Source organism: Olea europaea, chromosome 7, assembly GCF_002742605.1.
Source record: "Olea europaea var. sylvestris chromosome 7, O_europaea_v1, whole genome shotgun sequence".
Classification (NCBI taxonomy): Eukaryota; Viridiplantae; Streptophyta; class Magnoliopsida; order Lamiales; family Oleaceae; genus Olea; species Olea europaea.
The window spans coordinates 19,516,070-19,526,592 of NC_036243.1; the positions used below are offsets into that span (position 1 = coordinate 19,516,070).

At 31.1% G+C, this 10,523-nt stretch overlaps 2 protein-coding genes across 3 annotated transcripts; one reads left to right on the forward strand and one right to left on the reverse strand.

Annotated features, from left to right (window-relative positions):
• Positions 1 to 5,849: 5,849 nt before the first annotated feature.
• On the forward strand, positions 5,850 to 6,876 carry LOC111397304 (BEL1-like homeodomain protein 4). The gene has a single exon (XM_023024151.1). It carries the CDS (start codon positions 5,975 to 5,977, stop codon positions 6,578 to 6,580), a length of 606 nt encoding a protein of 201 aa, XP_022879919.1. The 5' UTR covers positions 5,850 to 5,974; the 3' UTR covers positions 6,581 to 6,876.
• A 1,704-nt stretch (positions 6,877 to 8,580) lies between these two features.
• On the reverse strand, positions 8,581 to 10,513 carry LOC111397305 (type IV inositol polyphosphate 5-phosphatase 11). 2 transcript variants are annotated; one of them, XM_023024153.1, is made up of 5 exons: positions 10,189 to 10,513; positions 9,967 to 10,092; positions 9,571 to 9,758; positions 9,093 to 9,230; positions 8,581 to 8,965 (listed from the first exon to the last, which is right to left on the reverse strand). In XM_023024153.1, exons 1-5 carry the CDS (start codon positions 10,244 to 10,246, stop codon positions 8,768 to 8,770), a joined length of 708 nt encoding a protein of 235 aa, XP_022879921.1. In that variant the 5' UTR covers positions 10,247 to 10,513; the 3' UTR covers positions 8,581 to 8,767. The 2 variants fall into 2 exon arrangements, with proteins under 2 accessions (XP_022879921.1, XP_022879920.1); XM_023024152.1 differs by having other exon boundaries at positions 9,093 to 9,233.
• Positions 10,514 to 10,523: the final 10 nt, after the last annotated feature.

Below are 10,523 nucleotides of genomic sequence, written 5' to 3' on the forward strand. Positions count from 1 at the left end.
ACTCTATTATTTAGTTTAATTGAATATTAATTAAATAATAGACATGTCATAAAATTATATTAATTATATATTAAAAATATTTATGTCCAAGATTGATTGGACTTAGAACATAACACTTACATGAATTAGAAGTAAATTACTAAATTATAAGGTGGATTCAAATTTAGAAAAAGCCCATTCATACATTTGCTTTCTTCTGCCCCAACGTTTACATGAACATCTAACTTCATTCAGTTGATTAACCGTATGTTCTCTCTCTCCAATAGATAAAGATGGCAAACCAAGAATTTAATTGAAGGAGGTTTCACAATAAGAATTGAAGTTTCCTCAAATATATGTGTATCTCATCAAATTCACTGCTCCTTTCAAAGAAGGAAAGTAATTCCCCCCCACCCCTCGGTGGGAGATTAATGATATGTCATTATAGATTGTAAGAGCATTTTCAATGCCTCGATGGATTGCACAAGAAAATTCACATAAGCACAATGAACAACGTTTAACAAAATTCATCTTCAATGTAATCAGAGACTTCATCAGGCTAATAAAAAAAAATAATAGTTTGCAAAACACTGTCAATGAAACTGTTTAGCATTAGAAAACAACGACAAGGAAATGATCTTCTTTGCCTCGTGAGCACGACATTGTAGTGGTGACAAAATGTTGGTAGAGGAGGTCGTGATGGTGGTGGTAGTAGTAGTCGCTATCAAGAAAGTATTTAGAAGGTCGGTTTTCCCTGCCAAGAAAAAATCAAAGAACATTTACATCAAAAAATTTCAAATGAAAATCAATTAATTTTGTATGGTGGTTGTATGGTTGAGGGTTGTGTTGGCTACGACAAAGGTTCTAGTGGCGGTGGTTTTGCAGATGAGAATATGATAGTTAGCTTTAGGGTTTACACAATTGAAAATAAGTACCAAGAACTTAAGATTAGTGTAAGTAAATCATAAACTAAAATAAGTACTTTAGCCTCGATACAGAAGACTATAAAATAGATAAAATTGAGTAGTAGATAATACTTGTTTGTACATTGAAATGCGTGGTTGAAATAGAAGTTTGATAATTTAAAAATAGTTTATAATTTTGCCAAACAAAACCTTTAATTTTTTAGATGACAATGGGAATTATCCCATAAATAAAAGAGCAAGAGCATCCACCCTCGCACTCGCGCTCATGCACGAAAACATGCACACATATGCATTTTATTGGAAGTACTTAGCTAACGGAATATCTATCAAGTATGAAGATAATCCCAATAATACGCTTCTATTATGCAAAAAATACATGACATAAGGGGAAAAAATGAACTTTACTTCTTTAGAGTAGAAGTTTGATAATGAGTAAGTGCTATAAAATTTTCATGTAATGAAAAGATGATACTCTTACAAAGATATTATACCAATTACCAATATAAAATTTTGGTGTAACAAAGAAAGGCAACATAACCACCTTTAAAAAATGACTGCTACAATTATTCTTCAATTAGTGCTGATTTTTGATGTCAAGAATTTTGACTAAGCACAGCACTAGCAAAATTTGATCAACCTTTCAATGATGGAAATTGATACAAGTAGACAAAAGTTGGTCCCATAACGATGTAATAGTGTGATCATATATACAGTCTCCTCGAATTAATTACTTTTGGAATTATAAAATATGTGAAATATGAAATTATAACAAAGTTAATTTCTTAACAATGAGTGAAAATCTCTGCTACGATGGAATGTATTTGGAGGAGGTGATATAGAACAAATGGCTGAATGAATTGAGAAATAGATGGATCGAAAAAAGGGAAAAATTGTAAATTGCAGATTTTATGATCAAGCTTCGATTTGGACCAATAATAACTTTTCAGAAAGAGAATGACGAGCCGTATTGAACCCACTGTTTTTCTGTGACATATGATGGATTTTAGCCATCAAAATATAGGATTTGAAAATTGCTTTTAAAGTTTAGTGCTATTTTTGTCATTTAATTTATTTTGAATTCTTTTTAATTTTAGTTCCTTTAAATTAGGTTTTTATGTAAACCTTTATAAATAGAGGGCTAGTTACTCCTTTTGGGGCATCATATATTAATAAAATTTCGTGAATTTATTTTTTCGTAATTTGGTGAATTCCACAAATTCTGAGTAATGTTATGCACTGATGATAAGCTCTAATATATATGTCAAATTACGTAATTGGACATGTTGAATGAGATTCATATTCCTTAATTTAATAAGTTTAATTTATTACTACCACTTAATCGACGTTCTTAACATTTAACACCGGTTAGGCTAAGTAACATTATTTAATTCTTTTGAAATATTAAAACGTTAGTAGTGATAATAAAATATAACAACGTAGTGGTAAAAGTTGTGTAATGGGCACGTGTAATGGAAAATTTGTAAAATTAGTTCCCTACGGATTAATAACAACGATGTTTAAGTATTTAAATCAATGATTACTAAAGTTATTTTTTTATGGTAATAATCACTCAATCTTGTATGTTATATAAATAATCTTGTAAAAAAAAAATTTACATTAAACCGCATATGGCATCATAACTTGCCAATACGTCACTAAATGACTTTCATTATTATGTCAAGTTAGAAAAAATGAGGATTAAATACATTCAAAAAAAAAAAAAAGGTAATGCGATTTTAGTTTTGATTCGATTTTTGGGCTTATATTGTATAGCAAACTTGCACTTTTCTATTTAACAACGATATTGTTGAAATTGGCGAAATAAATAATGCTATTGAGTGACGTATTATAGCTTAATGGTGCTATGCAAGATTTAATGTTATCATCGTCATTATTATTTTTATCGAGTGATTGTTAGTATACTAGTTGAAAACTTTAGGGATTATTGCCATAGAAAAATAATTTTAGTGACCATTTACGTAATTATTTAAACTTTCAATGGCCATTGTTTTATTTGACAATCCCTTAACCTATAGCGCCTCTAGCAAATTCCTCCCCAACCTTTAAAATCAGACATTTCAATCACCATCCTTAGTTCTATTTACATATTTCGCCATTTTAACATAATTCTGTGAATGTTAATTTTCTCACTCTAGATGCACAAGCTAATTTTCTTAAGGGAGGTAAAACATTGCCTAACGCAACCTACATTTTTTTTTTAATTTTATGTTTTCAAAGGAAAATTATTTAATTTTTTACGTACAAATCTTGTCAAAATTAATCAAATGCACGACCATCGTACGAAAATAGTTGTGTAAAGATAACTACACACCTCTTGACAATTTACATACAAAATATACAAAAAAAATTGTTTCCATTATTTTCGTATCTAAGTGAAAATGTTTGGAATGAATCCCTTATGAAGGAAAAAAAATAAATAAATAAATTAAATGCAATATGATTTTAGAGCTCAACTTTTAGAGTTGGACTTAGGGATAAAAATATCATATCAAACCTTGTTTTATTTTTTATATTTTTTATATTTATAATTTTTAAACCCTTTGCAAGTTATTATTTGATCAAATCTAGTAGAAAAACAAGCAATTAAAAGTAGCTTTTCATTATTATTAAAAAGTTTGTGAAACTAAGCTATTGTTTGATAAGAACTAAAATTTAAATTTTAATATAAGTCAAAGTTAACAATTAATTTTAATTACATATTTCATCAAATTTATAACTTTTCAATCACACATTTCGTTAACTTTAATAAAAATTTATTAAAAATCTGATTTTAATCCCCCATCAAATAGGGGTTAAGAGAGATCCTTCCAGTTTGTAGATTTTGTACGTACTCCATCAAGGTACTTCTCCAAGAAAGTGACTAACAAAGAAGTGTGAAAATTAAATAAAAATNAAGACGTCATTTTTGGCCAAAAAATTGGATGATATTGCAATTTATGTTATCGGTACATGCTCCAAGCATGCATAATAATTTACCATCTACATAAAAAATTATTCTTCAAAATCAACATATATATCGAATATCCTTGAGCTCATAGTCAAAAAAAAATATATATGCAAACTTTTAACCATATCAGTTGATAGGGATGGACAAGAAAGAAAATATTGAGAATGGATAAGTATTGTAATAAACGAATTTGTTACTAAAACTGGACAACGTTGTCAATAAGAAGACCCTTTCATTAGTATATGATAAAAATGTCAATGACGATGAACATCTTATTTCATAAAGTATGAAATATTTTCTTTGACCGTGTGACTTTAAGAGAAAATACAATCTAACATATTATTTTTCGGAAAATAGAAAGAAAGAAAAAATGGCATTGTGTGCTTTCCTAGTTTTTGAACATTTCATTCCAGTGATCTCATCGATTAATACTACTTAAAAAAAATAATGTAGTTTATGTACTATTTGTTATATCCTTATAATTTAAGATTCTTAGGAGAATGGTCTATTAGGACAATTGCATAACTTGTTTAGCTCTCCAACTTGATCTTTTACAGACAATAAACTTGAGAGAAAAAAAGATGGTTCAAGCATATCTATATTATCAATTGCTTAAAATGTTTGACTAATAATTAAAAGATATATACCATTAGCTTCCATCTCAAGATATAAGTCTTGTCATATGTTCATTAAATGTAGTTTACTCCGTATGATTTTCTAAGTTTTCTCTAAAACCTACTAAAATAAAAAATAAAGTTACAATGTTTTGAAGAAAAAGAAAAGAGAAACTAAATTAGAAGTGACTATATATATATATATATATATATATATATGAAGACCTCTCTCATTATTATTTCAACATTCATTGAAATAGCATAATTAATAAAATGAAAATGCTTAAGGTGATGGCACATACCATTCTACTTTGGTGGGACAAAATGTTCTTGAAACTTTCTGTTTCTAGGAAAAAAAAAAATTATAGTGGCTAGACTTATTGAAGGACAAAAATATAAATATATCCTTCTCCCACATTATATATTCTTTCACTGAAAAAGTAAAAGTTTTCAAGTGTTATGTTTTTAGTGTTAGAAACTTACATAACATGATGTTTGAAGCCAAAAAAAGGTACACATCTGTGCGCTTGATTTCCTTGTTACAATGTTTTGCATCATAGTTTTGGAGTAATATGTATACAGAAGTTTTACATTATTTCTTCTCAATCACCACTCATATATTGGTAAAAACTTTGTTTGCTAAAAAATTTATCAAACCTAAATTTTAACCATACATTATTCAAAAATTTTATCCAATGTTTCACCAAACATTTCATAGAATCCTCCAACTTTTATCAACTTGTAACATCACAACCCATAAATCACACAAGTTTTAGTACATTTCCTCGAACAGGTCTATCGGCCTATTTTTTATACATTGGATTGGCACTCTTAAAAAAAGAAAAAAGAAATTAAATTCATATTTATTGTCTCATGAAGTGTTGTCATGCTCATAATTTATGGTGTTAAGTGCATCTTAGTAGGAAGAATTTAGCCCCTGTTTGACAATCATTATATGAAAAAAAAAAATGAATAGTGATTTTAGGAGAATGAGTGATAAAAATTAGCAAAAAAATTTTGAGTTTATGTGCAGAATATTTTATTATGTGAATGTGTGGTTGAAAATAAATATGTAGAAAAAAGAAATTTCAAATAATGATTATCAAATAGGGGGCTTAGTAGTAGATAGTATTATAGAAGAAAATGAAGTTGTAATTTCATTTTCTACACGGTATATTTTTATTAAATACTGCATACTTGTTTCTGAAAAGAAATAATAATAATAATAATAATAATAATAATAATAATAATAATAATAATAATAATAATAATAATAATAATGCTATTTAGCATTAGTAGTGTTAGAACATCAATTTAGATCGCATTAAGAAATAGGGCAAATGAAAGATACAATTAAATAATTCATTTAATTATACTTCTTATTTAATGTCATATTTGTGCGCCTAAATTAGATTGGTATTACATTCACACGGAAGAAAGGACATTGGGTATCATTTGCACGAATAATACAGGCTCATTTATTACTCATGTATCCACCGGCAGCACTGTCCAAAGAACATAAATTCACTTTTTTCCAGGTATCAAATTGGTTCATCAATGCTAGGGTTAGGCTGTGGAAGCCGATGGTGGAAGAAATGTATCAGCGGGAGTTCCAAGAAGGACAGGAGGCAGCTGAGGCAAAACAAGACAATGTTAATGAACCAAATTCAGAAACCCACCACCAAAACAATGTTGTGACCACTGCACAAACTACAATGCAAAACACTGCTAACATAACAGCAGCAAGCAAAATATCAGAAATGAATGCATTAGAAAAGGACCCTTCACAAAACAGCATCAATTATAGGCAGTGCACCTTGGGAAACCAACTCGGTTTCCAAGCTGGCAGATCCTCCACATCCACAACGTGTGCTGATCACCTGGCGCCATCCGTGTACCGGTGTTTTATGGCGAACAAGGCCGGAAGGCACGACTTGGGAGTATCGACAGATGAAGGTGCCAACGCGGGGCTTGTTAGGCTTGGGAGTTCTCAGGCAGGAGATGTGTCTCTCACTCTGGGACTTAGGCATTCGGGAAATGTACCTAGAACTAGAATGAGCCAACTCTCAATCTCAGACTTTGAAGCATATTGAAATTAGTTCCCCAAGTGTATGGGATGTTACGGTTTCAGAAGACAGTATCATAAAGTATAGAATATGTGAGCTGGTTGTTTAAATTATTAAGCAGAGTAATTGTATAGAGGAGAGAACTATTTGAAGACTTGTAATATATGAATCTTATCATGTTTATCATGACTTGCAGGGGCAGATTTTAAATGTATGGTTAGACGAAGACCAATACATGTTTAGGGGATCTATTTAATCAAAATCTGTCAGCTGCCTACTTTCTTGTAAAATAACTTGCATAAATCAAGAAAATAATTTCTTTCCTAAGGATCAAGAAATATAATTATTGAAGAATGTATGATGAGTATCTATTTGCAAGTAATATTCGACTAACATGAAGAGCTTGTATGAGTTTCTATTGATAGTTACTATGTTTCTCTTGNGATGAGTATCTATTTGCAAGTAATATTCGACTAACATGAAGAGCTTGTATGAGTTTCTATTGATAGTTACTATGTTTCTCTTGTGATAATTTTACTTAGACTGGACAAGTAGAACTGATTCTAAGTACAATTAAAATGTGATGCAACTAATAAAAAAATGTAATGAAATATAATTACTCAATGCAATTAAAAAAAAGGTTGAAACCCAACCTTAAGGGTCCCCTACCGCCCCTGCCCTGGAGCATCGTGAGAGAGGTAAATCGCAGGTTATGTCTCCAAGGGTACAGGGTGGAAGACTGCTTGTACACTTGCACTTACCCAAGAGCCAAATCCTTATTTCAGGATTCGAACCCTTGACGCGGCAGCCTCAAGCAAAGTTGGATTTCTCCACCCTCCTCTTTTACCACTTGGAGATGTGCCCTGGGGGCTACTCAATGCAATTAATACTTTACATCATGGAGAGGATTAAGTTGTTGGTAACCTTATATACCAACATACATTTTTTATTATTTATTTAACCTAAAGTAAGTTTCGTACACGACATTTCCTACACTACTCAGGGAGTGAAAAGTAAAAAATTTATTACTAGTATTCTCTTTATAATTATATTGCGAAATTAATGCACTTTTCCTTTTTACACATGGGGATGTACTTTCTATAACGTTTCCATTATATATTAGGTTCACCTGAAAAATTTAAGTCACGTACTATTGGAAAGAATATGTTAATTTATTCTTGTAGTCATGTAGCTTTCTTATCTTTAGCATTATGATCTTCCCTTCTAAAGTTGCTTTCATGTAACATATAACTTTTAATATTGATAAAAATAAACTTTCATAGTACATGGTAACTTTATAATTTCATTTTCAATTTTCAGTACAGTGTAGGAGTGCTTGTAAAAGATTTTAGCTCATGTTTGCCTAATGTTTATTAATGGTTTATAATCGATCTAATCACTTTTTATACACATATTTTGTGAGATGCACAAATCCATATTCGAGAAGGGGCAATGATTTTCTTCCACATGAATGTTGATCCATGAAATCTAATTCTAGAGGGAAAATCGTTTGGTTTAGGTCAAGGTTGGGATGGACCATCCAAAATAAAATTAATGTTGGAGAGCGCACTTTGAAGTGTAAAAAAGGAAAGAAATTAATGGGAGTCCTAACACTAACAGTTAGTTTGATAGGGTGCATGAACTAGATAGAGTTTGACAATACTTTATCTAGTCTTGTCAAATATGTGTGCTTAATATTGAGATCGAGAAACACGTTATCACAACTTTGACTAAATATCATTGGGGAATGATAAGATGGGAGATCTTGATTGAGATTGAGCTTCTTTCCTAAATGATGTTGCATTTGTGATTGTCACCGTTGAAAAGTCAAGAATTACTCAATAGCTAGTTTTGTAAAGAATGAGAGATGTCAAGGTTCTAACTAAAGTCGATTTTCATTCATTCTCCCTCCCGGCCCCAGGTCGGTACATTTCTATATGTAATGTGGATTGGGATATAGCACGGCCAATTTTACACTTCCATGACAAATGGTTGATAACAAAACTAAATATATTTTAATTCAAAAGTCACAGCAATTACATTCTTCAACAGATTAGCTTGGATTTAACAAGAAAAAGGTATGGTCCAAAATTTCCGAGAGTTACAAGTTCAAAAAAAAAAAAAAAAAACAGTCGCATAATCAATGTCTCAATCTTTGAATAGATTACACTAGATAATTACAGAATGAATGAATGAATCCTCCCGTCACTCTAATTACACTTGCTCGTACTGGGATATTTTGGATTTGAAAGAATGGTCCATTTTATTTACTTTTAAACAAAGATGAGCTTTAACTGGTTTATGATCAGAGCTATCTACACTATCAATGGCCTCGTATGAGTGCAAAGTAGCATTGATATCCTCGTCTTCTATCTTGAACAATATTCGATCTGTCCATGCCGGTACTCTTATCTGCGAAAGGGCAAAAATATGTTAATTCACTGGTAATTTACATCGGAATTTCGAACTGGGATGAATAATTTGAACCCCAATTTTAGTTTGTAATGTATTATTTGAACAATATATTACTATTTAGTACCTTGTAACTGGTATCATACTCATTGCTTCCAATGTTGTATTTGTATGTTGGTTTGAATGCTAATGTCCCTTCACAGTATCCACTGAAGACCTGTCCTCTTTCAGCCTCTTGCAGAAGTTGATCTTTGGTAGTGAGCAACTGCTATAATAGAAATTGTTAGCTACTCTTTTTTTGACATGATTGAAACTGATTCGTGGGGTTTTGAACATGGTATGAGATTAGACAAATATCTTGAATTCAAATTTGTGGCTGCTTGTCTATATATGAAAGTTATGCGAGTGTCAAATGATCGATGCAAAAAATGAATATGTCTTGCATATAATAGGGTGTGTGATGAAGACATGGAATGTGTTTAGCTAAGCTTAATATAAATGTAAAATTATTCTCTTGGAATCTTTCAAAAAGTGAATTTTACGATAAGCCAAACATTAGCTTGTCACATTTCTAACAGCTTAAATTTTTAGGCAAGTAAACTTACTCCATGAAGGTTGTTCACTATTAGATTTCTGGCTGGAAATGTATTAATCCCTTGCAGTCTATAGTTAAGATCTCCCAACCAAACAGTCACTGGAGCTGGTTTGGCATAGGGATTCCAAGTCTTGGAGAATAAGGAGTGTGATATGTGCCTACACTGTGAATTTCTCTCTTCCACATTGCGAGCGTGAGCTGCATAAATCATAGAGAAGAAATTAGAAAAGCGAAAACTACTAAAATTATTCAAGAAAAGCATAATCTTGATTTCCTCTGTTTATGAATCGCCACGGATAAAGCTACAAGAACTCTTAGCTTTTCGAGTATATGATTCTCAAGTCATTCACTACTAAAAGTACAAATTTTCTTGCTAGTTTGTTTCTGAAGATGCTCGTGGGCTTACCAGATAGATGGCAGGATATGAACACCATTTGTATTCCCTTGTACCTGATGCTAATAGCCACAGCTCCTTTCTTTCTCCTAATTAAACCTCCACACCCCCCAACATCATGTTTGTCAACTTCTACTTCTGAAACTCAAAACAGTAGAGCCAAAAAGTTAGGAACATGAATTGAGTGGAATGCTTTCCAAAAAATCCTTGAAGATTAGTAAGTCCACTGCCTACCTTTTACGAATAATTCGGAATTCTTCGATCCAAAAATGTACAGCTGCAGAGATTGCATTACTGCTTTCTCTAACAAACTTCATAAATCATAATAAACAATGTCAATTAGAAGATCTTTAAAAAAAAAAAAAAAAAAAAAAAAAAGAAGACATCTTTGTGTTGATTTTGTTCGAAAGGCCCTTCTTATTCTGATGGCCTGGCCTGGTCAGTACCTAGCCGGGCCCCTTTTTTTGTTCCAACGAATTATAGATAAATAATGATTTATTTGATTTGAAAACAAAAATCCTTTTTATTTATTATATTCAATTGAATATAAAATATTCAAGCAACAACAA